General features: G+C 42.3%; 1 protein-coding gene across 1 annotated transcript in view; it reads right to left on the bottom strand.

Annotated features, from left to right (window-relative positions):
* CAPG (capping actin protein, gelsolin like) overlaps positions 1-21,918 on the bottom strand; it is a 29,608-nt gene extending 7,690 nt beyond the window's left edge. The window contains exons 1-8 of the mRNA XM_077251106.1: positions 21,736-21,918; positions 21,508-21,537; positions 19,756-19,925; positions 19,091-19,245; positions 14,231-14,395; positions 8,778-8,927; positions 6,795-6,890; positions 6,594-6,720 (exon numbers count right to left, since the gene is read on the bottom strand). Coding sequence (XP_077107221.1) covers positions 6,594-6,720; positions 6,795-6,890; positions 8,778-8,927; positions 14,231-14,395; positions 19,091-19,245; positions 19,756-19,925; positions 21,508-21,530 — 886 coding nt within the window. The 5' untranslated portion in view covers positions 21,531-21,537; positions 21,736-21,918. The remainder of the gene's footprint in view (positions 1-6,593; positions 6,721-6,794; positions 6,891-8,777; positions 8,928-14,230; positions 14,396-19,090; positions 19,246-19,755; positions 19,926-21,507; positions 21,538-21,735) is intronic.
* Positions 21,919-27,163: the final 5,245 nt, after the last annotated feature.

Here is a 27,163-nt window from a genome sequence, read left to right as displayed (position 1 = left end):
GGTTTTTTCTGATAATTGGGACTCGCATGTGGAGCAGGTCAGGATGGTCTTTAAAATTTTGCGTGAAAATTCTTTGTTTGTCAAGGGCTCAAAGTGTCTTTTTGGTGTACAGAAGGTTCCCTTTTTGGGGTTCATTTTTTCCCCTTCTGCTGTGGAGATGGACCCAGTCAAGGTCCGAGCTATTCTTGATTGGACTCAGCCCTCGTCAGTTAAGAGTCTTCAGAAGTTCTTAGGTTTCGCTAACTTCTACCGTCGTTTTATCGCTAATTTTTCTAGCATTGTGAAACCTTTGACGGATATGACCAAGAAGGGCTCCGATGTGGCTAATTGGGCTCCTGCTGCCGTGGAGGCTTTCCAGGAGTTGAAACGTCGGTTTACTTCGGCGCCTGTTTTGTGCCAGCCTGATGTCTCGCTTCCCTTTCAGGTTGAGGTGGATGCTTCAGAGATTGGAGCAGGGGCCGTTTTGTCGCAGAGAGGCCCTGGTTGCTCTGTTATGAGACCTTGCGCCTTTTTCTCTAGGAAGTTTTCGCCTGCGGAGCGAAATTATGATGTGGGCAATCGGGAGTTGTTGGCCATGAAATGGGCATTTGAGGAGTGGCGTCATTGGCTCGAGGGTGCTAAGCATCGTGTGGTGGTCTTGACTGATCACAAAAATCTGATGTATCTCGAGTCTGCTAAACGCCTGAATCCTAGACAGGCCCGCTGGTCATTGTTTTTCTCCCGTTTTGACTTCGTTGTCTCGTATTTACCAGGTTCAAAGAATGTGAAGGCCGATGCTCTTTCCAGGAGCTTTGTGCCTGATGCTCCTGGAGTCGCTGAACCTGTTGGTATTCTTAAGGATGGAGTTATCTTGTCAGCTATTTCTCCAGATCTGCGACGTGTGTTGCAGAGATTTCAGGCTGATAGGCCTGATTCTTGTCCACCTGACCGACTGTTTGTGCCTGATAAGTGGACCAGCAGAGTCATTTCCGAGGTTCATTCCTCGGTGTTGGCAGGTCACCCAGGAATTTTTGGCACCAGAGATCTGGTGGCCAGATCCTTTTGGTGGCCTTCCTTGTCAAGGGATGTGCGGTCATTGGTACAGTCCTGTGGGACTTGTGCTCGAGCTAAGCCTTGCTGTTCTCGTGCCAGCGGGTTGCTCTTGCCCTTGCCTGTCCCTAAGAGACCTTGGACACATATCTCCATGGATTTCATTTCTGATCTTCCGGTGTCTCAAGGCATGTCTGTTATCTGGGTGATATGTGATCGCTTCTCCAAGATGGTCCATTTGGTTCCTTTGCCTAAGCTGCCTTCCTCTTCCGATCTGGTTCCTGTGTTTTTCCAGAACGTGGTTCGTTTGCACGGCATCCCTGAGAATATTGTGTCAGACAGAGGATCCCAGTTCGTTTCCAGATTCTGGCGATCCTTTTGTAGTAGGATGGGCATTGATTTGTCGTTTTCGTCTGCTTTCCATCCTCAGACTAATGGACAGACGGAGCGAACTAATCAGACTTTGGAGGCTTATTTGAGGTGTTTTGTCTCTGCTGATCAGGACGATTGGGTGACCTTCTTGCCGTTGGCTGAGTTTGCCCTTAATAATCGGGCTAGTTCCGCCACTTTGGTTTCGCCGTTTTTCTGCAACTCTGGTTTCCACCCTCGTTTTTCTTCGGGTCATGTGGAACCTTCTGACTGTCCTGGGGTGGATTCTGTGGTGGATAGGTTGCAGCGGATCTGGAATCTTGTGGTGGACAACTTGAAGTTGTCACAGGAGAGGGCTCAGCGCTTTGCCAACCGCCGCCGCGGTGTGGGTCCCCGACTACGTGTTGGGGATTTGGTGTGGTTTTCTTCCCGCTTTGTTCCAATGAAGGTTTCCTCTCCCAAATTTAAACCTCGTTTTATTGGTCCTTACAAGATATTGGAAATCCTTAATCCTGTATCCTTTCGTCTGGATCTTCCTGTGTCGTTTGCTATCCACAACGTATTTCATAGTTCCTTGTTGCGGCGGTACGTTGTGCCTGTAGTTCCTTCTGCTGAGCCTCCTGCTCCGGTGTTGGTTGAGGGCGAGTTGGAGTACGTGGTGGAGAAGATCTTGGATTCTCGTCTCTCCAGGCGGAGGCTTCAGTACCTGGTCAAGTGGAAGGGCTATGGTCAGGAAGATAATTCCTGGGTGGTCGCCTCTGATGTTCATGCGGCCGATTTAGTTCGTGCCTTTCACGCCGCTCATCCTGATCGCCCTGGTGGTCGTGGTGAGGGTTCGGTGACCCCTCACTAAGGGGGGGGTACTGTTGTGAATTTGCGTTTTGCTCCCTCTAGTGGTCATTAGTGATTTGACACTGGAGCTTCTGTCTTCTCCTATATGCTCACCTGGGCCGTTAGTTCAGGGGCGTTGCTATATAAGCTCTCTGGACCTTCAGTTCTATGCCTGGCATCGTTGAATTCAGAGCTAATCTGTTGTGCTCTTGTCCTTTGATCCTGGTTCCTGTATTTCAAGCTAAGTCTGCTTCCTTGCTTTTTGCTTTGGTTTTGTTTTGTATTTTTGTCCAGCTTGTTCCTATCTGTATCCTGACCTTTGCTGGAAGCTCTAGGGGGCTGGTGTTCTCCCCCCGGACCGTTAGACGGTTCGGGGGTTCTTGAATCTCCAGCGTGGATTTTTATAGGGTTTTTGTTGACCAGATAAGTTATCTTGCTTTATTCTGCTATTAGTAAGCTGGCCTCTCTTTGCTGAACCTGGTTCATTTCTGTGTTTGTCATTTCCTCTTACCTCACCGTTATTATTTGTGGGGGGCTTGTATCTTGCTTTGGGGTCCCTTTCTCTGGAGGCAAGAGAGGTCTTTGTTTTCTTCTCCTAGGGGTAGTTAGATTCTCCGGCTGGCGCGAGTCATCTAGCGATCACCGTAGGCATGATCCCCGGCTACTTCTAGTGTTGGCGTTAGGAGTAGCTATTTGGTCAACCCAGTTACCACAGCCCTATGACCTGGATTTTTGTATCTCGCAGACTTACACGTTCCTCTGAGACCCTGTCCACTGGGGTCATAACAGCTCATGCTTCCTCACAATTTGGTTTCTCAAGTCCTCAGACAGTTCTTTGGTCTTCTTTCTTTTCTCCATGCTCAATGTGGTACACACAAGGACACAGGACAGAGGTTGAGTCAACTTTAATCCATGTCAACTGGCTTCAAGTGTGATTTAGTTATTGCCAACACCTGTTAGGTGCCACAGGTAAGTTACAGGTGCTGTTAATTACACACATTAGAGAAGCATCACATGATTTTTCGAACCGTGCCAATACTTTTGTCCACCCCCTTTTTTACGTTTGGTGTGGAATTTTATATCCAATTTGGCTTTGGGACAATTTTTTTTGTGTTTTTTCATTTAAGACAAATTAAATGAAGATAATAATATCAAAGACTTTGTGTTTGCAATCATTTTCAGGAAGAAACTGAGTATTATCTGACAGAATTGCAGGGGTGTGAATACTTTTGGCCATGACTGTATAGTTTCACACAGCAACTATTTTTCTGGAATAATCTGGTTCAGGTATATGATGACCCAGTCACATGACCGGGGGGCCCACAGTGTCTGAACAGCCCGGGCCCCGGGCTACCCTTAATCCACCCCTGTTCCAGCTCTATGCCCTTTCAAGCCTTGCTTTCTCCTACTTAACTGATAGCCTCTATGCTGTATGACGTCAGGACAAGGAGCAGTCAGTCAAGCAGGAGTAGAAGATGCTGGGTGGGTAATAGAGCCAGAGGTTTCAGACATAAAATGGCATATCCATTCAAACACTGATTTCTCAATAACTCAAGAATGTCCTAGCTAGGTGAAGGTACTGCTGGACTTGCATATACTGTAAATAGTTTGGGGTGTCAAATTATGCATACAGATTCAATTTAACACTTATGCCTTGTGGTGATATGTGAAGTGTCTTGATTTTGTTAAAAATTTTATAATGCAGGTGAAAGGGTTTTCCCACAACCAAAAGTTCATTTTAATCAATAGATCTTAGAATAATAACTTCCACAATTGGATGAGGTTAAATAAAATGTTCCTGTCGCTGAGATAATCTTATACATGTGGCCCTGCGGTGTACTGTGTAATGTGTCTGACTGTGCACGAACCATACCACATCATACCACAGCTCCTGGGCAGGGGAGGAAGCAAGAGAATATACAGACAATGCAGCACTGGATCGCGAGTTTTTTCTTCTTTCAAGTAAAACATTGTTTACATACTCAGGAAATGTTTAATCTCACAGAAAGAATCACCTGTGCTTCCATGCTGTAATGTCTGTACACTCTTTTTTGCTTCCTCCCCTGCCCAGGATCTGTGGTATGATCAGACCATGTCACTGTACAAAACGACAACGCCACAATGGATGGTGAAAAAATAGGAGCTTACATTTATTCTGCCTCCTGTAGCGACGTTTCAGTCAACAGACCTTTATCAAGCACTGTTGACCGAAACGTCGCTACAGGAGGCAGAATAAATGTAAGCTCCTATTTTTTCACCATCCATTGTGGCGTTGTCTTTTTGTTCTTTGTGGTCTTGATTCTGGCTGGGATGGGCTCCCTGGTTTTGGACATGCGCCATTGTGTCCACTGAGACCTTCAATTTATATATGAAAGGGTGCGGTTTTGACTTTCTTTTGTTTTGACTCTCATGTCACTGTACAGTCAGACACAGCCATTACACAGTACACAGCAGGGGCACATGTATAAGATTATCTCAGCACAGGAACATTTTATTTATTCACAATCAATTGTGGAAATTAATCAATACAACTTGGAATAATAATAAAATAAACTTTTGTTTGGTGGGCAATCCCTTTAAATTATTACACTCTCTAGAAGGGAGCTTATCAGCCACTTGGACAACCCAATCTTTAAAATGCTTAGGAATAGCCTTCTAAGGTTGATAAATGTCAGGTTTTTTTTCTTTTGTTTTAGATCCATGTAAAACTGATATTTACTTTTTTTTTTTTTTTTTTTTAGAGCGATTCTCACAGTTGAAGTGTAAAAAAAAAACAAAAAAAAAACAAACCCTCCATTCTTTGTAGGTGGGAAAACTTTCAAAATCAGTAGTGTATCAAATACTTCTTTTCCCGTGTGTGTGGATAGAGGTGAATCCATTTTTTTTTTTAGTATATATATATATATATATCTCACCGGCCACTTTATTAGGTACACCATGCTAGTAGCGGGTTGGACCCCCTTTTGCCTTCAGAACTGCCTCAATTCTTCGTGGCATAGATTCAACAAGGTGCTGGAAGCATTCCTCAGAGATTTTGGTCCATATTGACATGATGGCATCACACAGTTGCCGCAGATTTGTCGGCTGCACATCCCAAAGATGCTCCATACAAGGCAGGATGGATCCATGCTTTCATGTTGTTTACGCCAAATTCTGACCCTACCATCCGAATGTTGCAGCAGAAATCGAGACTCATCAGACCAAGCAACGTTTTTCCAATCTTCTACTGTACAATTTCGATGAGCTTGTACAAATTGTAGCCTCAGTTTCCTGTTCTTAGCTGAAAGGAGTGGTACCCGGTGTGGTCTTCTGCTGCTGTAGCCCATCTGCCTCAAAGTTCGACGCACTGTGCGTTCAGAGATGCTCTTAGGCCCACCTTGGTTGTAACGGGTGGCGATTTGAGTCACTGTTGCCTTTCTATCAGCTCGAACCAGTCTGCCCATTCTCCTCTGACCTCTGGCATCAACAAGGCATTTCCGCCCACAGAACTGCCGCTCACTGGATTTTTTTTCTTTTTCGGACCATTCTCTGTAAACCCTAGAGATGGTTGTGCGTGAAAATCCCAGTAGATCAGCAGTTTCTGAAATACTCAGACCAGCCCTTCTGGCACCAACAACCATGCCACGTTCAAAGGCACTCAAATCACCTTTCTTCCCCATACTGATGCTCGGTTTGAACTGCAGGAGATTGTCTTGACCATGTCTACATGCCTAAATGCACTGAGTTGCCGCCATGTGATTGGCTGATTAGAAATTAAGTGTTAACAAGAAGTTGGACAGGTGTACCTAACAAAGTGGCCGGTGAGTGTGTGTATATATATAATATATATATATATATTTTCTCCTTCCCAAGTGAGTAAGCAAAAGAAAACAAACTGATCAAATCGATTACTGGGTGTGACATCAGCCAAAACTGCCCTGTAAACTTAGATTGCCTAACCGAAAGCTGCATCACCTCCAGAGATTGCCTGTCTAACAGCCGCGAGACATGCAGCTGCGGGGATGCTAACATTTTTGAGCATGCTGAAGTCACTCTGATGGTGCACAAGCATACTCTGATAATGCCTTATCTGAACCTGTTCGCTCATCACTAGTCACCAGATGTCACTGGACTTTACAATGACCTACCCTGGCCTGTTGCTGGTTAATAATGATAGGACTACCTATATGATTTCTAGAGGGGTTTTTTTCTCCTACGTAAAAAAGCAATGTGGTTTAAAGTTCATTACATAGTGTGAAAAGGTAGATTTACTTTGTCGATCAGTCGCTCAACTGCTAGTCTGCCTAGAGTAACGGTTCTGCTTTGTGATGGTTTGCTTAAAAGTACATGAGCTTTGATTGCTGCTCATTAAAAGCCGTGAATACCTTTCCAAACGTAGAGTTTCCCCGCAGTGTCCAGGATGAAACAGTCATCTGATATTAACTGCTCTTTTCGGAAGATTGCCCCATCAGCCACTCGAGACACCTGCATCTTGCCGCTTGCATTTGACACCTGTGCCATTTGACAACGCCTGTGAGACTGTAGCAAGTACTTAGTGCCACATTAAAGCATCACTTGGTGTATACCTGATAAAGCACAGCTCCTCTTGTATGTATTTTATCTGCTTCTTTGTCATCCTCGGCACATCCTTCTTTGAGAGATTCTGGTCTTTTCCCCAAAATCTAGAAATTACACAAATTGTCTCTGATTATTATCTGCTTGAAGGTGGCAATACATAATATATCTTTTGGGTATATATTGCCCATTTAGTGGACTATATATTTCACTACCACTCTTGCTTTTTTTTTTATTAAAATATTTCACAGCTGTAGTGACTCTTAAAATCCAAGTCCCCTGTCTGATATTCACCTGTCTTCATTTTACATCTATTTTCGCCGCTGCTCCAGAAAGTCTACTGCATTTGTTATTTTGGTGACCACCTGTCTACTCCGGTGTTTCAGGCAAGGCTCCGGAGGTCACTAATAAATGTTAGTCTGAGAGCCTCGTTCTGGCTCTTGTAGACTTGCACTGAGAGCTTGTGGTACAGCTTCTGAGTTCCAGCCACTCACAAGCTTTACTCATAAGATGGCGCCGCTGGTCCACAGCGGTGCTGAAAAATAGTGAAGTATATGACTGGGGGCAGGGGACTTGCGCTTAAGGCTGCTTTCACACTAGCATCGGCACAGGGCCGTCGCTATGCGTCGGCCCTATGTGCCGATGCGCGTTGTGAAAATAATACCCGGCGTGGGCAGCGGAAGCAGTCTTACGACGCTTCCGCTGCCCCATTGTAAGGTCCGGGGAGGAGGGGGCGGAGTTTCAGCCGCGTATGCGCGGTCGAAAATGGCGGACTTGACATACAAAAAAAGTTACATGTAACTTTTTTGTGCCGACGGTCTGCCAAAACACTACGCAACCGTCGCACGACGGTTGCGACGTGCGGCCATACGTCGTAATGCGTCGCTAATGTAAGTCTATGGGGAAAAACCGCATCCTGCAGACAACTTTGCAGGATGCGTTTTTTCTCCTAAACGACGCATTGCGACGTACAGCCAACAACACTAGTGTGAAAGTAGCCTAAAGCACCACTATAGCAGTAAAAAAAAATGCTGGAGGGGTGCTTTTAAGCCAGCCATCCACATTAGATGGCTATAGGTTGAACAATCGTTTGGCATCCAGCCATCTCTGCTGGCTTCTCCATACACAGGAGCACTCCTGTGTTCTCCATAAGAAGTGGCTGGCAGCAGCTCATCTCCAGGAGAACGAGGCAAATGGCAGTCCAATATTGGACTAGTCCAATCAACATCTACCTCAACAATCTGTTGTCTGAGCGCCTCCCGTACACATTACACTGCTATCCAAACCTGTTGACACTTGTCTAATAAGAATTGGGGCCTTTAGTTGTGAGAGTTGTAATTTTGGCAAACTAAACATTTCTGAAAACTTCACCCTCCCTTATTTATTTTTTCCCCTAGCTTTTAAGTGGGGTTAAAGGTTTGTCGTCTCTTTGGCAGGATCACTCCTCAGGCTGGCCGGTGTACTTTCATGTTTCATAGGGTTAGTGGCCCAATCTATGCGTGCTCGGATGCTGCAAGCATAGACTGCTTTGCCCCTGGAGTTTCGGAGGAACACTGTTGCACTGAAGCTGACCGGGTTGGGAGCTAACCGTGCAGTCCTGCTATCCTGGCCAGCTTCACAGCATTACTAACTCTAATTTAAAAAAAAAAAAAAAAAATTGCAAGTACTGTGCATGTCTCAACAGTCTGCAGCAGTAGCCAATTAACTTAGGCAACAAGCAGTAAGGAAGTAAAAATGTACAAATTCCTTTTTGCTCTTGAAAAATTGAGCATTTTTAATATGTAAATTGCAATGTGTTTTGCTTTTTTTTTTTTTTTTTTTTTTTTTTTCTTTATAAGCACTTTGCACCTTATTTTGGGGTTTGGGGCATATCATGGCAATAGAAATGCAGTTGGGCTATTCCCGTTTCTGGTGTGCTTGAAAAACCCAAATGTGCTTTTCATCCTTTGGGTTTTCCCTTTCTCGACAAGCCCATGTTGGGCAGTGGGTCATACCTGAATCATTTCTTCTGGCTCCTCCCCTTCTTGTATAATTTCCACCTTTGCAGCTCCACGACGTTCGCTGTCTCGTATCTGATTGGCCAGATCCTGTGCTCGGTTCCTCTCCAGTATGTTTGACTGAGACCCTGACCAGACATAAATAACCTAGGGAGTAATGAGAACAATGTCTGTGTTATTAGACCCATGGCACCATCACATAGTCAGTATTTGAGGGGAAGAGCATTAAGCTATTGGCTCTCTGCTCGCACTAATGAGGACCCTACTAGGATACATGGACAGGGTTCATCTTCATGAGATAAAAGGAGTTTCTCAGACTGTCTTACGAAATTACTTGATTATTGCCACCTTCATGATCAATTGGAAATTGGATGTAAAGCATTGTGGAATCCAGTTCAAATTACCAATACTGACCTTCAAAGCCATCCATAACCTGTCTACTCCATGTTTCTCTGACCTAATCTCCCGATATCTTCCCTCACGTAATCCCCGGTCCTCCCAAGACCTCCCTCTCTCCTCCACACTTATTCGCTCCTCATCCAATCGCCTCCAAGACTTCTCCCGAATATCCCCCATCCTCTGGAATTCTTTGCCCCAACACGTCCGACTATCAACCACATTCGGATCCTTCAGACGGAACCTAAAAACCCATCTCTTCAGGAAAGCCTACAGCCTGCACTGACCCCGCTGCTTCCTCATCACTACTGAAGCTACCGCCTCACCAACACCGGAGCTCCTGCAACCCCCAACCTATTGTCTCCTTCGCAAAAATCCTGTAGAATGTAAGCCCGCAAGGGCAGGGTCCTCTCTCCTCTATCAGTCTGTCATTGGTAGTTTGCTTACTGTAAGTGATATCTGTAACTTGTATGTAACCCCTCATGTACAGCACCATGGAATCAATGGTGCTATATAAATAAATAATAATAATATTCTTCTTACTTGTGTGCACTCTTTTCTTGCACTTTGGTTTGGAAACATGTTTAAAACTAAGCTTTTGATTCTAGTCATAGGTCGCAATAACTCCTCTCCAAGCGTCAATGATGCCTGTAAGAGCTTTTTTTTTTTACACTTTACAATCAGACTTGTGTATGAAGTATCTACGCCTGAGACTGAATGCTGAGCAGATGACAGGGGAGCCATAAGTGGACTGCACCGTAAGATCTGAATCTGGTGTCCTAACAGATATTAGCATCTGTACTATAAGGAGCTGGTGACCCACAGAGGTGGTGCTGGGAGGACAATAGGTCTCTAGCATGGCTGGTTGGTAAATCTAATAAAGGGATTCTGTCAGCACAGAATGACTGTTCAAACCAAATACGGGTCATTGGTGCATCATGGCTGTCCCAATCATTTATATACACCGTTGCATCCGCTTGTTTTCCATTTATCTCTTCCTTTCTCTGGATCCATAAAGCCAGAGCGGTCAATCAAAGAGGGTGAAGATTGGGGGGGAGAGGTTGAGGGAAAAACAAGCAGGTGGGAAGGTGTATGAAAATGAATGATCACGCCATGGTGCACCTAGCGCCTGTACTTGGTAATAGATTCCATTTAAGGGATTCTGTGGGAACAGAATAACTGTTCAAACCAAGTTTTTATTGCCCCATCTGAGTGCAGCATGATGTAGGGACAGAGACTCTGATTCCAATGATGTGTCACTCGGCTGCTTGTTGTAGGTTTCATAAAATCACCTATTTGCTGCAGATCTACCAGTTCTCTTAATCTTGAGCTCTGTGTAACTCTGCCCACACCACTGATTAGCAGCCTTCTGTATACACTCTACATGGACCAAAAGCTGCCAATCAGTAGTGGGGGTGGGGTTATACAGAGCTCATGAATATGGAGGACTACCTGACAGCAGGGTTGCTAGTCCTCTAGTGATAATCCCCTGTTGATAAAACCATGATTTTTATCGAAACTACACAAAGTAGCCTAGTAAGTGACACATCCCGAAAATCGGGGTCTTTACCTCTACATTATGCTGCTCTCTGATTAGGTGGCAAAAACCTGTTGACAGATTCCCTTCTTCACTGGGTCTTTAAAAAGGAAATTGGTGAAGGAGGGGGTGACGGGAACGGCGGAGGCTGCATGTGTTGAAGAACAAGCACTTCGTGTTAGGCCAGCGTCAATTTTGCGAGTGCAATGCGAGAAACTCGCATCAATACCCAGCACTGCTGCCGCCACTTTGGACCAGAGCGTTCAGCTACATAGAAATTATGTGAAAGACTCACGTGAGTTTCTCACATTGCACTCCCAAGTGTGATCCCGGCCTTAGTGTGATATCTGCTACTCATTGATTTATTTTTTGACCCTACTCCCAGGCTCTACGTAAGAATAGGCCATGTGCTGACTCCTATAGCCTCTGGCCAGGACATCTAGAGCTTAAAGCTTGGGACAGAAGAGGGGGCTGTGGCAGTAGCTGCATGGAGCAGGCAGAATAAAGCCCCTTTTCAAGAATCGTATATAGACCCTTTTGCAGTACAAAGTAGCTCCTCACAATGCACCCCTTTGTGTCTGTGCCAAAAGTTGCTTGAGACTTTGGAGCTGAAAGCAGGCCCCTATACCTCTCGGTGCACAGGCTGCACCAAGGTTGTGTCCACCCAGATGTGGAGGCTGCCTGAGTGCCAGCCGTCTGTACATAAGTAACACACTGTAGATTCGGTACAAAGAGTACTCGCTGCCTATAAGGGAACCTGTCACATGAAAAACGCTATTAACCTGAAGATATTAGGGTTCATAGCAATCTGAATCTGCCCTGCTGTGCCTTTAAATGACAGATTTGAGTCACAGCAAACCCATAATCATTGCCTAAAAATACTATTAAAAAATGCTGTGTATTTTTACCCGGGTATTAAATATATAGTACGATCTCTAATTATTTATAGCTGTGGATCTATGATCACATAAGACTTACAGCAACCCTCTGGTTCCTGGGCTAGGTCTGCACAAGGAGACTAAGGATTATCTGAGCTGACTTCCCTGTAATTTCTGGGGTCCATCATGTGTATTACAAATAAGCAATTGTATCGACTGCCTAGTGACTGCCACAGTGCCCAGCGTCAGCCCGAATGCATCGCCCCCGTGCAAGTAGCATGCATTCCCCCCCCCCCCCCCCCCATTTCCTTTCAGAACAAGGGAACAGATAAATTACAAATGAGTAATGACTACTTTATGAAAGTCAATGTAATGCAAAGTCCTCAGATGGAGGTAGAGATTTTCTGCCACTTTTAAAGCATTGTAATCTATTTTAAACTTTTGCATGCAACTTTTTGATCACTTTATTTTCTTTTTTTACAAGGCAGCATAAACAAAGTAATTCTAGCATTGATTTTTTATTTTTTTGCGTCGTTAAATGAACGGAGATAAATAATAGTATAGGTACAAAGTGATACCAAATGTGGTGTTTTTGTGACTTTTTTTAATCAAACCATTTTTTATTTCTTATTTTTAACACTTTAAACTTTTTTTTGTTTAGACTTTACAATACTTGCTAGTCTAAAAAGAGGACTTGAACCTGTGAGAATATAATGTACTACATAGGCTTAGTATTGCACTGCACACAAGACCCTATGATATGATGCTACTGTATATGACAGACACTGGCCCATGAGGACTGGAGTTTTGCACTCCTGAGTATCAGTCAGAATCGTACATAGCAGTGTAAATCCCTTTATGGCAGCAGGCTATGAAGCTTATCGACAGCTGTCTCCTCTGCCTGAAAGTTTATCTGACCTGAGAATCCTCACCATCACTGTGATTGTAGCCATAAACCGCATCTTACGACATCTCCATGATGATCACACAAATGGGGGGGACTTTAAATTATGAGTGTAAACTCAATAACACAGGAGAGCATTTCCTGAAAACATGTATCACACTATTTTCAGAAATGGCCTTGTGGCGGAAGAGGGTGATTGACAGGCCAATGCCTATTTAAAAAATCTTCCCTTCTGCATTTACACAGAAAAATTCTATGGCAGATGACCTGTTTAGGGATACCATAGATTCTACAATACTTGTTACTTGCATAAGCAGCAAATAGTGCAGTGCCACCTAGAAAAACAAACCCCACTAAAACAGCCCTCAATCACTGGGTTCAGAGGACCCGGAATTCTGCAGGAATTAGATACCTTTTTATATCTAATATTCAAGGATTCCAGAACGACAAGCTCTGAACCACAGGATTGGTGCACAGCAAATGTGGTGCCAATATCCAAAATGGTTAAAAAAAAAAAAAAAGCCCAGAGATTTTAGACTTGTAAAAATAACCTTTATTGTCAGCAATATTTTTTGTAAGAAATGCTATTCTCAAGCATCTCAATAGAAATAACCTAACACAGCCTAAAATTGTTTGATTGGGGATCGCTCCATTAAAACTAACCAGATCGGCTTCTATGATGAGATAACTTCCACACTACACCGGGATAAGGACTTGGATGTTGGCTATCTGGACTTTTCAAAGACATTTGATCCAAGGTGGTTGGCAGATAAAATGAGAACTATGGGACTAAAAGTAAAATATGTGTAATTGGGTTAACGATTGACTCAGTGATGGGAAACAGTGGGTGGTTATTAATGGGAAACAGTGAGTGGTTATTAATGGAACACACTGATTGTGTCACCGTGAACAGTAGTTTACCACATGGATCAGTATTGGGCTCTCTTCTTTTAAACCTATTTATTAATCACCTTGTAGAGGGCATAAAGAGTAGAATTTCAATATTTTCTGAAGATACTAAGCTCTGCAAGGAAATCAACACAAAGGAGGATAATTAAATAGCACAGACATGTTTAAAGAAATGAAAGATTGGGCTTATACATAATTGTAAGCTCATGCACTATGGCCTAGGAATCAAAATGCACAATTACATTCTAAATGGTAAAACATTGAATAAATCTGTCACTTAAAAAGGCTTTAGTATATGGGTGGACAGCAAACTGAACTTTAGTGACTAGTGACCAGTGCCAGGCAGCTGCTGCCAAACCACATAAAATCATGGGATGCATTAAAAGAAACCTACATATTCATGACCAGTTTTGCCTCTATACAAGTTACTAGTGCCTCCACACTTGGAATACTGTGCATAATTTTGGTCTCCAAAATACAACAATGACATAGCTGAACTAGAGCAGATACAGAGAAGAGCAACCAAGGTTATTAAGGTAATGGATAGACTGTGATATCAAAATAGTTTATTAAACTTGGGGTTATTCAGTTTGGAAAAACTAAGGCTTAGGGGTGACTTTACTACAATGTACAAATATATAAGGAGACAGAACAATCTATCCAATGATCTGTTTACTCCTTGGCCTACAATAATGACAAGGGGGTGTCATTATGTATGTTATTCTTTACAGTAAGGGCAGTGCCCTCTACTTTCCAATTCCCCTTTAGAAGTTAGATCACACCACCAGACTCCTCCACACCCATGATCACAGCATATTACTATTACCTTTGCAGTGTCCAGAATAAAGCAATCTCCAGTATTGAAACTTTCCCATGTCAAGTCAGTCTCTGTAGCCCGAATCTGTTTCCTTCCCCTCACATGGTACAGATGGTTGGCAGGAGCAACTGCATCCTTTTGTGGTTGTTGAAAACCTGAAGAAACTCCTCCATCCTGTAACATACAGAAATGATTGGGAATGATCAGTCACTATCAGTACGGTTTCTTTAATCTGGAATCCCATATCGGAAAAAATGTGATAAACCTATCAAGTCCCATTGATGCCAGATAAAAAGAATTTCTTGGGTTCCTATAGGTATTGTATTTTCATTGGATTACACAACAAAGTAATAAAGTCTGCCTCTCAAAAAAGCTGGAATGACAGCTAGTGAAGAAAACCTTACAGCTCACAGAGTGGTCTGAGATTCTGTCTATGAAATAAACCACAGTACTTCTAATACATGTGCGTAGTTTTATATGTTACAAGAAACAATACACCTTCAATTCAGATGCCTCTCACCCAGCCAAACGGACTTTGCACTGACAACGGGCAGAACCCCAAAACACCATGTCTGCAAATTGAGATTTTGGTTTTGGCTTTTATCCTAAGTCATGTGACAAGGCTCAATAGGGAGTCGATAACGACTTTTACAATTGCTACTTGCTATAAGTGGCACAAGAGTTCCAACCCTCTTCCTCTCTGAAGAGAGAATTTGCAAGAAAGTCTATAAAACATATGTACAATTCTTTGCCAGCTGTGAAATGCATAGCTCCCAACTGTCCCGTATGTAGCAGGACAGTCCTGATTTTGAGACTCCACCCCGCAGTCCCGGCCAGGAGCTTCTTTTCCCACATGGTACTAGTGAGAAGCAGCTGACATGCCCCCTCTTGTATATGGACACATCCCCTCTGTCTACCCCTCTTCTCGTTGTTCAGAGAGCTCAGTTCTTCATACTGCTTACGTTCTCTTGGACTGAGGTATTTTCTACAGCCAGAAGAAGAACAATTACTTCCAGCAGAAGCAGCTCCTGTGTGCTCCGTTGTGGCTTCTCTCCAAGTCCCCATGTTCCTGCATATTATGACAGTCCGTCACAGCAATGAAGAAGCAGGTACACATGAGGACACAGATAGCAGCCAGAACGGAGGACACAGGAGCTGTTGCTGCTTCTGCTGGAGGTGACCCTGAGGAGAAAACACAATTGTCTCCTGTTTTGCAGGTAGAGCATTTGATCACCAGTGATACGAAAGATTAGCCTAAACAGTGGAAACCCCCACAAGTGACCCCATTTTTGGAAACTATATCCCTCAGGGAATGTATTTAGATGTGTGGTGAGCACCTTGAACCCCCAGGTGCTGTACAGAAGCTTATAACATTTAGCTGTGAAAATAATAAAATCACATTTTGCTCACAAAAATATTTGAGCCCCAAATTTTGCATTTTCATAAGGGTAATAGGAGAAATTGCACCATACAATTTGTTGTGCAATTTCTCCTGAGTACGCCAATACCCTATATACAGTATGAGGAATACTACTTTTGAGGCACAGTGCAAAGCTCGGGAGGGAAGAGGCGCCATATTGAAGATCAGATTTTGCTGGAATGGTTTGAGGGTGCCATGTCACATTGCCAGAGCCCCTGAGGTTCCAGAACAGTAGAAACACCCTATATGTGAACTCATTTTACAAACTACACTCCCCAAATAATTCATCTAGGGGTCCAGGGATCATATTCACAAAATTTTATACCATTAAGCGGTGAAGAAAGAATAAATTACATTTTTACCACTAAAATGTTGTTTTAGACCCAAGTTTTTAATCTTTCTAAGGGCTAATAGGAATTTTTTTTTACAAGAAACTGAGATCCATTGAGCGCCAACACCCTACATGTAACCGAGAAATATTTTTTAGGCACAGATCAAAGCCCAGAAGGCAAGGAGCACCAGATTTTACTGGTATGGTTTGCAGATGCCATGACCCACTGGGAGAGCCCATGAGTTGCCAGAACAGCAGAACCCCCCCATAAGTGACCCCATTTTACAAACTATACCTCTCATGAATTCATCTAGGGGTGCAGTGATCATATTAACAGCACGGAGTGTCCCAAAATGTTATACCATTGGACAGTGAAGAAAAAATAACTACATTTTTACCACCAAAATTTTGTTTTTGCCCCAGATTTTACATTTTCACAAAAGTGGGTAAAAATGTCACCAAAATTTGTCCCACAATTTCTACTGAATGTGGCAATACCCATATGTGGCTGTACAGTACTACTTAGCCATACAGAGAGACTCGGGAGGAACAGAGCGCTATTTGCCTCCTAGAGCGCTGATGTTCCTAGAACAGTTTTCAGTCTCCATATACAGAGCCCCTAATTGCTAGACGAGCAGAATCCCCCCACATTTTGGAATTTATACCCCTTGGGGAAGTTATCTACAGGTGTAGTGACTATTTTGACTCCATGGGTATTTTCCAGAAACAAGCAGCAATGAATGTTGCAGAGTGAAAATAGCAAACTGCCCGTTGTAGTGACCAGTACGCTGTAGTGACCAGTACGTTGTAGTCACCTGTACATTATGCCCAGCCTGTGCTTCTGGAGGCATGCACCCGTAACTTAGGCAGGCTCTCATCACTTCAGAAATGCCAAACATTGATGCAATATGTGGTTTAGATACACCGTGGGACTCAGAAGGGAGGGGGCATTTGGATTTGGGAACAGAGAATTTGCTGAGTTTCTTTTGGCAAGTGAGGAGCCTTTTTGCTTTTCCAGAGCCTTTGTACTACCAGTAACGTGGAAGCCCCCTATATTTCCCTTAACAGATGACAGACCTGAGTGGGGACTTGCTTTTTTTGTGGATTAAGTTAAAGCTTTTATTGGGAACATTTTACATAATGTTTGACATTACATTTATCCGGCGCTCTACGCTGAAAACTTACTTTGGGGTTTCCATATAAATCTCTGAGTGATGTGATTCAGATGAAACCTCCATGGGATCCATTCACTATAATGAGGCAGCAGAGTTACTCTGGACTCCATTTGTCCTCTGTTCAGTGTCCTTTTCAGAAGTGCACAAAACTGTGGCCGACAACACTTTTATGCAATCATAAAAAGATGGACACAGCCGGATCACAGTGCCTCCATCTGCCTCATTATAGAGAATCTTCTGCCAGAGGTGAACCGCAGGTGAAGAACTGGTTTTATTTATGTTATATGCCATTCCATGTGTGGTATAAGTGATTAGGCGACTTTATTATTTTGGGTGCGATTACAGCGATACCAAATTTGTCGGATTTTTATGTTTGGCTGCTGTCACACACTAAAAGATGCTTTTTTATTGCAAAAAATAGTTTTTGTATCACCATATTATGAAAGCTATAATTTTTCCATATTTTTTTGTGGGAAGAGTTGATGTTTTCATTAGTACCATAGTTGGGCACATGACATTTTTTATTGCTTTATATTCCAATTTTTGGGAGGCAAAATTAACTAAAAACAGAAATTAAGGATTTTATTTTTTGGGGGGAGGGGAGGAGTTTATGCCATTCCGCGTGTGGTAAAATTGATAAGGCAGTTTTATTCTTCGGGTCAGAACGATTACAGCGATACCCCATTTATATAATTTTTTTACGTTTTGGCGCTTTTACAAAATAAAATCAATTTTATAGAAAAAAATAATTTACGGTATTTTTGCATTGCTTTATTCTCAGAGCTATAATTTTTTTATTTTTCCGCTCATGGAGCTGTATGGCAGCTTGTTTTTTGCGGGACAAGATTACATTTTCAGCGGTACCATGTTTATTTATATCTGTCTTTTTGATCGCGTTTTATTCCACTTTTTTTTCGGCAGTATAAAGCATTGTTTTTTGTTTTGTTTTTTATTTATCTTTTTATGTTCACTGAAGGGGTTAACCAGTGGGACAGTTTGATAGATCGGGTAGTTGCGGACACGGCAATACCAAATGTGTACTTTTTTGTTTATATATTTTTTTGCATACAAATATTTATGCATACAATATTTTTAGATTTTTTTTTATATTTTTACAATTATTTAAAAACATTTGTTTACTTTTTTACTTTGTCCCACTATGGGACTATCATTTTTTGCAGGCTGATCGCTTGTACAGCATGGAGATGCAGCAGCATCCCCATGCTGTACAAACTGTCAGCTCTGCACTGACAGAGAAGCTTACTGATCATGCACTGCACATGATCAGCAACTTTCCTAACTTTGGTGACCTGGATGTTGTTATGGCGACATCGGATCACCATGGCAACGATCAGGACCCCATGGGGTCTCCGATCCAAAGGCAGATGGGCTATTGTCCCTCTGCCAGCTCCCGGAATGCTGCAATCCCATTCAATTGCAGCATTTTGGAGGTTAAAGTGCCAGGAACGGTGTGTGACCACTCCTGGCACTTAGCGCTGGGTGTCAGTTGTCAGAATCAGTTGACACCCAGCGGAGATCGCCCACGCACAGCTCGTGTACGTGGGCGATCGAGATGATGTAACAATCCGTCCCTGGTCAAATAGGCCCAGGGCTCATGGACAGATTATTACGACATATGTCAGAAAGGGGTTAATTCATTACTTGTTGGAAATAAATATTTACTTATTCTGTTTTAGATTATGGTTCACAAAACAATGTAATCGGCAATGCTGAATGGGTGTTGTGGTGGAGTGGACATGGGTGTGGTTAGGGGAGTGGTCTAAAAAATTGACACGACGCGCTACGCGTGCCGAAAGCTTTTGTTTGGAGGTAAGGAAATGTATAATGTAACACAGGCACAAGTAAGACAGCATTTAATTAAATTTGTGCACAATTTAAATGATGGGGGTACAATCTACCCAGTATATGTCACTCTCACTTACCAAATAAGTAACTCCCCTAGGAAAAAACGACATGAACTCTGGAGTCTCGTTACCCTGTGTTTCACGGTTCTGAGTAGGTTTTTCACCCAAGTGCATGTGAAGCTGAGAACTGTAGATGGCGCCAGCAGCCCTCTCATCTACCGAGGTTCCATTTCCTGCCATGAAGCATAAAGATATAGGTGAAAGCGAGACACCAGAAATGATGCATCCTATCACTAGCTTAAAGGGAAACTGACAGCACGATTTCACTTCTCAAAACTACTTATATGCGTATGTAGCTCTTGTCTCGATTGGTCTTTGAAAGTTCTACATGTGCACATATATAGTTTAGAGGGTAAAATTCTGCTGAAAAATTCCCTTTAACTGATGATTTAAGAGAATACCAATTTGTAACACACATATTCCCTAAAAATATCTAATAATATTGAGTATGCAGAATACCTCTATGGGTTTTAACAGTAAAAGGGACTATAAGTAAAATGTGCACTGTTCAACAAATTTTGGGTCAGTTAATTTTTAAAACTTTTAAGTGTGCACTCCTGGAAATTCTCATTTAACCCCAACCTACCCACTGACCTTCAGAATAGTGTCAGAATTTTGACCATTTTTTACATTTACAATATAATATCCTATTCCTTCAAAGGGACATAAGAACAGAACCTCACCGTTCCAGACGTAGATGTAGCTGCCTTCAGGTGAGTTAAAGACCAGGAGGTAGGTGTCTCCGGAGTGAAACACGCCATGACTCTCAGTGGGCACAGGAATTAACTTCATCTTTTCTATGCGGAATATCTGGAGCCCTGGTTCAGCTATCGACGAGGGAAATCTTAGATCTCTATGGTTGGAAAGAAAAAAAAAATGTAGACGGTATAAAGATACTTCCATTAAAAATGTGCTAAGTCAGACAAAGTAAACTTACTGCCTAATACTGAACAATGGTAGAAAGTGAATGACATTGAAGGTCCTTATAGGGGTTCTTTAAGGGGTTGGCCCACCATTTCATATACAAGATTAATATGATTTAAAACTAACGATCCAGTGTAGAATAATGACAATCACTTAAATAAGATGGTGTCACTTGGTTTTAAAAGTATATAGCAATGTGAAGGTCCTTCTAATGAGCTGAATAATGCCCTTAGTTCACTGCAGTGAAGCCAAAAGAATGAAATACCTTCCATGTCATTTCTAATGGCCACTGATTCAGGTTCCCTATGCCAAGTACTGTCTGGAGGGAGTGTGTGACCAGCGCTCAGCTCATTAGAAGGACCTACAAATTGCTATATACTGTGACAACCAGGTAGCTCTACACTATGTAAGAAACCGTCAGAACTCTTCACCCAACAGTTTTTTTTTGGGGGGGAGTGTTAACAATGTGCAACGTCAAATTTTCATATTTTTTTTTTTAATATCTATATAGTGGATGTGATATGTAAATGGTAGGTCAACCGCTTTGAAGGGGCCGTACATAGATCCTACACAGCCAACTGTTAAGTTCAGTGAAAATAGCCACTAAACAGGTGATAGCAGTCAATGGGGGTCTGACAGCTGGGATCTCCACAAATCCGCAGAAAGGGGAACTTTTATCCTCTTTAGCAGGAATTGCAATGTGCATGTGTAACCTACTGTGTCGCCGAGCACTGGGCTTTGGTTTTTCTGGCAGCCCTATAGAGAGGGAAGCTAGCAGTGGTTGGGTGTCCAACCTGCCACTCCAATTTTGCAACAGAGATAAAAGTTCTTAGTTTGGTGCAGGTCCCAGCACTCAGACACTCTGCAATCAGCATGTTATCACCTATCCTTTGGATGGGTAATAGCTTGTTTTCAGTGGACAACCCCTTTAAGTCATTGGTGGTTAGGTGAAAGGCTCATTAGAATGAATGTGATTTGCGAAGTGGGATAGCAAGAAGAGACAAGTTGAGGTTATTCAGTGAAAAAGGAAACCGGCTGGGTGGGTAGCGGAAGAATTGAGGGGAGGAAATAGAAATGTAGTAGGAGATTGAGAAACAGATGAAGTGAAGAGGGATTAAAAACTGTTACTAAATAATGTTAGGCTGGAAATATTGATTTTTGCTGTAACATCGGAAAGTCACGTAAATTGGTGAAAGGTGTCAAGGATTAAAAATGTCCGAAGACCAAAACCTCATCTTTTCAGAGAATGAAGTACAAATGTCCGTGCACCCAACTACAACCTTAGCCTCTCATGTCAGTGACGCCTTCACATCACTCCCCCAAGGCACTTCTTAAGATCTGAAAAAGGAGTGTCGGACAAGCCTGTATATGCAACATGAATTGCCTATTCTTTCTGAAGTAGGTGCGCCCTGGTAAGCCATCATGTTTCTCCTGCCGGGTGTTGTGTATCTGGCTGTGAGGATATCGGGTGACAGGCTCACACACAGTCTGCAGACTGAGCTCTTACTTACTTTGCAGTGGCACCTCCGTACATCTTGACTCTGTAAAAAGAGATGGATAGATTAATGAACAGCTCAAACAGCTGCAGGCTGGTCCCTGGACTAAACGGTGGAGTCTTTTTTGCTTGGACCCATTGCCCATGGGCAAGGTTTGCACACTATGCGCAGTGGATGTAGCTACGTAGTACTACCTTATCGCACTATCCCCCCAATGCAGGTTTTTAGCCCCCTAACGCTCACCTTGCTTGTCTTTACTCTTTCTTCCTTGCTGTATTCAGTGGAGCTCTTCACCACACCCTGCTAGTTCTTAAGGGCTTGCTTTTTTTATACAAGTCTGTGGCTTTTTTTTTTTTTTAAATAAGAAAAAAAGGAGAGGGAGGGTAGAGTATGACTCAATATCATGAGGGAGAGCCGCAGACAACCCGCCTGCCTGCTGCAACAGGAAGGAAGGAGAAAAGAAACTTTTTACCTTTCAGGCTAATAGGTAACAGTATACTACTACTCACCCCCACTCACCGAGAAGAGCGGGCAGGATGATGGGAGGAACATTGTCTGCAGGGTATCTGGAAATGCCAGACAGGCAATGACCCTATCACTGGGCACAGCAAAGAAATGTGATAGATAGAAAGATAGGAGGTGCTGGTTAGGGTTTCTTATCTAAGTGTGATTAGGTGCATTATATATATAAAGGAAACACCGCAGCACTCTGTAAGAGCCAAGATATATGCAAACACTGAATACATTAAATCTAAACTATGTTAATAACTCAGTAAGATGGGGCCGATTACCCCCTTAAATACTGCTGTCAATCGCGACAGCAGTATTTAAGTTGTTGCAAGGGGGTCACAAGACCCCCATAGTAACCAACGGACCTCCACGATGAGAATTGCAGGTCCCAATGGTTACCACAGTACCCTGAGGTCATGTGTCAGTCACTGACTGACTGCTCTCATGCACTGCAGTACACTGGTACTGCAGTATATGAGACCTGTGATCAAAGTAAAAATTATACATGTCTGAAAGTGGGACTAAGTGAAAAATGTAAAAAAAAAAAAAAAGCACAAAAAGTGCACACAAATCACAAAAAATCCATTTCGCCACTCAAAACACAGCGTTTGTGATGAAACAAAAATAAACAAAAAACATACACATAATTGGTATCACAGGGTCTGCAACGACCCGCTTTATAAAACTGGCACGTTATTTATTCCATTTAGAGAACGGCGTAAAAAAATAATAAAAACATGCCAAAAATGTTGCCTTTTCATAATACTGACTCATAAAAAAAATGAATAAAAAGCGATCAAAAAGTCATATGTAAAGAAAATGGTGTAAATGAAAATGCCAAACCACCGCGCAAAAAACAAGCCATAATATGGCTCATTCGGCAAAAAAATAAAAAAGTTACAACTCTTAGAATATGATGATGCAAAAACAAATTCATTTTTATAAAATATTGTTTTTAGTGTCTAAAAATAGCAAATCATAAAAAACTATATAAATCTGGTATCTCTGTAATCGGACCGACCTGACGAACAAATCGGTGTTATCACTTTTACTGCATGGTGAACGGTACAAAAAAAAAAAAAAAGAACAATAACTGAATTGCTGGTTTTTGTTCGTTCTGTGTCTGAAAAATCTGAATAAAAAGTGATCAAAAATATTATGTACCCCAAACTGGTACCAAAACAATCTGCAACTCGTCCCACAAAAAATAAGCCCTCATGCAGCTCTGTTAAACAAAAAATTTAAAAGTTACAGCATCCAAAATATGGCAACAAAAAACTACTTGTTATAAAGAAGCATTTTTATTGTGTGATAGCAGTAAAACCTAAAATAAACTATTATAAATCTGGTATCGCTATAATTGCACAGACACTAAGAATAAATCCGCTTTATCTACTTATACCGCATGGTGAACCGTGCAAAAATAAAAATAAGAACTACTCTTGCACTGCTGTCTATTTGTTCATTCTACCTCCCAAAAATCGGAATAAGGCTCGGCTCGCATTTATCCTGCGTTCTCCGCAGATCGCTTATGTCGGGGTTTTCGTGTAAATTCCCCAAAGCCGCAATTCAGACAAAACCCCCTATGGAACCCCTCACTTATGAGGCAGATGGAGTCACTGCACCAAATAATCAGCAGTGAGGCACCCAGCTTCCCAGGTAAAGGCCAAGCCTTCAATATAATAAAGAAAATGTAGGCAGCACACCAATTTGAAAAAGTCTGAACTGAAACGTCACCATTAGGGGCTATTAACCCCTTCAAGACCGGAGGTATTTTCGTTTTTGTGTTTTGCTTTTTTGTTCCCCTTTTTCCCAGAGCCATAACTTTTTAATTTTTCTGTCAAAATGGCCATGTGAGGGCTTGTTTTTTTGCAGGACGAGTTGTACTTTTGAAAGGCATCATTGGTTTTAACATATCGGGTACTGGAAAATGGGAAAAAAATTCCAAGTGTGGTGAAACTGCAAAATAAGTGCAATTCCACAGTTGTTTTTTTGGTTTTACCATGTTCATTATATGCTGAAACTGACCTGCCATTATGATTCTCCAGGTCATTATGAGTTCATAGACACCAAACATGACTAGGTTCTTTTTAAAGTGGTGAAAAAAAATCCTAACTTTGGTTTAAAAAAAAAAAGGCGCCCTTTTCCGAGACTTGTGGCATCTTCACTTTCCGTGATCTGGGGCTGGTTGAGGGCTTATTTCTAATGAGGCTCAGCAACTATACACCAGGGGGGTCAGGGCACAGATAAGTCACACACCCGTGGTCTCTCAGGTGGCCCACGCACAGTACTCATGGGCCTGTAGCGTTCAGCACCTTGCTATGTCAGGGTCAGCGGGCATACTGCACGTCTCTATGCACAGTCTCTGCTGGTGGCAACGGGGATGCCTGGGCGCGGGACTGCACTTCTGCAGTGCACGAGGGATGGGGCACTCACTTTTCCCTGTTACGGTAGATAGATATGTAGAAAAAAAGAAGCACTGCAACAGCAATGGGTGAAAATTCTTTTCAAGCCTCAACCTATTCGATGGTAAATATCATTCAAAAATGACATCACTACAAAGAATCAAAGAAAAAGTAGAGATGTTCTTATTAATACACGTCTAAAAAACAACAATGAGCAGGTCCTCCTGGAACCTATCTCAAGCTTATTTTAATAACTTGAGCATTGTGGAGGCTAAGCACGGCCCTGTACTAGGATGGTGCCCTTAGAGTAGAGTATATGCTATGCAGGTGCTAAGAGTGACTAGGTGATGTCCCTCATTTCAGGAATTCTTGCAAAGTATTCCGTATTAAGAGACATGTCATAGGAACTTGTGAACTGTGGACCAGGTAGTGAGTTTAAACATGCACAAGTATGAACCTCATATCTCTACTTTTTCATTGAGTCTTAGACGGATAGATTGATGGATACAGTTGTGCTCAAGAGTTTACATACCCCGACAGAATTTTTGCTTTCTAGGCCTTTTTTCAGAGAATATGAATGATAACACCAAAACTTTTTATCCACTCATGGTTAGTGGTTTAAATCATAATGACAACCCAAAACATTCAAATGGCCATGATCAAAAGTTCACATACCCCATTTCATAATATCGTGTATTGCCCCCTCTAACATTAATGACAGCTTGAAGTCTTTTGTGGTAGTTGTGGATGAGGTTCTTTATTTTCTCAGATGGTAAAGCTGCCCACTCTTCTTGGCAAAAAGCCTCCAGTTCCTGTAAATTCCTGGGCTGTCTAGCATGAACTGCGTGCTTGAGATCTCCCTAGAGTGGCTCAAAGATATTAATGTCAGGAGACTGAGATGGCCACTCCAGAACCTTGACTTTGTTCCGCTGTAGCCAATGACCGGTTGACTTGGTCTTATGTTTTGGATTGTTGTCATGTTGGAATGTCCAAGTATGTCCCATGCGCAGCTTGCAGGCTGATGATTGCACATTTGCCTCCAGTGTTTGCTGATAACATGCTGCATTCATCTTTCCTTCAACTTTGACCAAGATACCTGTGCCTTTGTAGCTCACACATCCCCAAAACATCAGCGATCCACCTCTGTGCTTTACAGTAGGAATGGTGTTCCTTTCATCATAGGCCTTGTTGACCTCTCTCCAAATGTAAGGTTTATAGTTGTCGCCAAAAAGTTACATTTTGGTCTCATCACTCCAAATTACCTTGTTCCAGAAGTTTTGAGGCTTGTCTCTGTGCTGTTTTGCATATTGTAGGCAAGATACTTTGTGGCATTTGCACAGTAATGGCTTTCTTCCGGAGTGTCGACTATGCAGCCAATTTTTCTTCAAGAGCCTCCTTATTGTGCATGTTGAAACAGCAACACCGCTAGTTTTCAGAGAGTCCTGTATTTCAGCTGATGTTATTTGTGGGTTTTTCTTTGCATCCCGGACAATTTTCCTTGCAGTTGTGGGCTACAGTTTTGTTGGTCTACCTGACTGTGGTTTTGTTTTTACAGAGCCACTGATTATCAATTCTTTGGATATCTTTTTGTATCCCTTTCCTGTTTTATACAGTTAAACTACCTTTTCCCCGTAGATCCGTTGACAATTCTTTTGCTTTCCCCATAACTCACAATCCAGAAACATCAGTGGCTGGATGAAAAATTCAAGAGTCTGTCTGCATCCCAGAAACTCACTCAGCTTTTATGCACACACGCTGTTTACAAGCAAACAGGTCACCGGGGAGGATGTTACCTTTAGTAGCCAGTCAAACCCATTTGTGTCAACTTCTGTGTATGTTATCAGACCAAAATCACCAGGTTATGTGAACTTTTGATCAGGGTCATTTGAATGTTTTGGGCTGTCATTATGATTTAAAAAGCGAAAACACAGTAGTTTGACAATAAATGGCTTCATCCAACCCCTAACCATGAGTGGAGAAAAAGTTTTGGTGTTATCATTCATATTCTCAGAAAAAAGGCAATGAAAGCAAAAATTCTGCCGGGGTATGTAAACTTTTGAGCACAACTGTACATAGATAAATAAATAGATGATAGATAGATACAGGATAGATACATAGGTAGATAATAGATGATATATACTGTATGTGATAGATATATGATAGATAGATAATAGATACAGTGCCTTGTGAAAGTATTCGGCTCCCTGGAACTTTTCAACCTTTTCCCACATATCATGCTTCAAATATAAAGATACCAAATGTAAATTTTTGGTGATGAATCAACAACAAGTGGAACACAATTGTGAAGTTCAACAAAATTTTTTGGTTATTTTAAATTTTTGTGGACGTTCAAAAACTGAAAAGTGGGAAGTGCAATATTATTCGGCCCCTTTAACTTAATACTTTGTTGCGCCACTTTTTGCTGCGATTACAGCTGCAAGTCGCTTGGGGTATGTCTCTATCAGTTTTGTACATCGAGAGACTGAAATTCTTGCCCATTCTTCCTTGGCAAACAGCTCGAGCTCAGTGAGGTTTGATGGAGATCGTTTGTGAACAGCAGTTTTCAGCTCTTTCCACAGATTCTCGATTGGACTGAGGTTTGGACTTTGACTTGGCCATTATAACACCTGGATATGTATATTTGTGAACCATTCCATTGTAGATTTTGCTTTATGTTTGTGATCATTGTCTTGTTGGAAGACAAATCTCCGTCCCAGTCTAAGGTCTTTTGCAGACTCCAACAGGTTTTCTTCAAG

The sequence above is a fragment of the Ranitomeya variabilis genome, chromosome 4, assembly GCF_051348905.1.
Source record: "Ranitomeya variabilis isolate aRanVar5 chromosome 4, aRanVar5.hap1, whole genome shotgun sequence".
NCBI lineage: Eukaryota > Metazoa > Chordata > Amphibia > Anura > Dendrobatidae > Ranitomeya > Ranitomeya variabilis.
The sequence above is the reverse complement of the archived record's forward strand: the minus strand, read 5'-3'. Positions and strand labels throughout refer to the sequence as shown.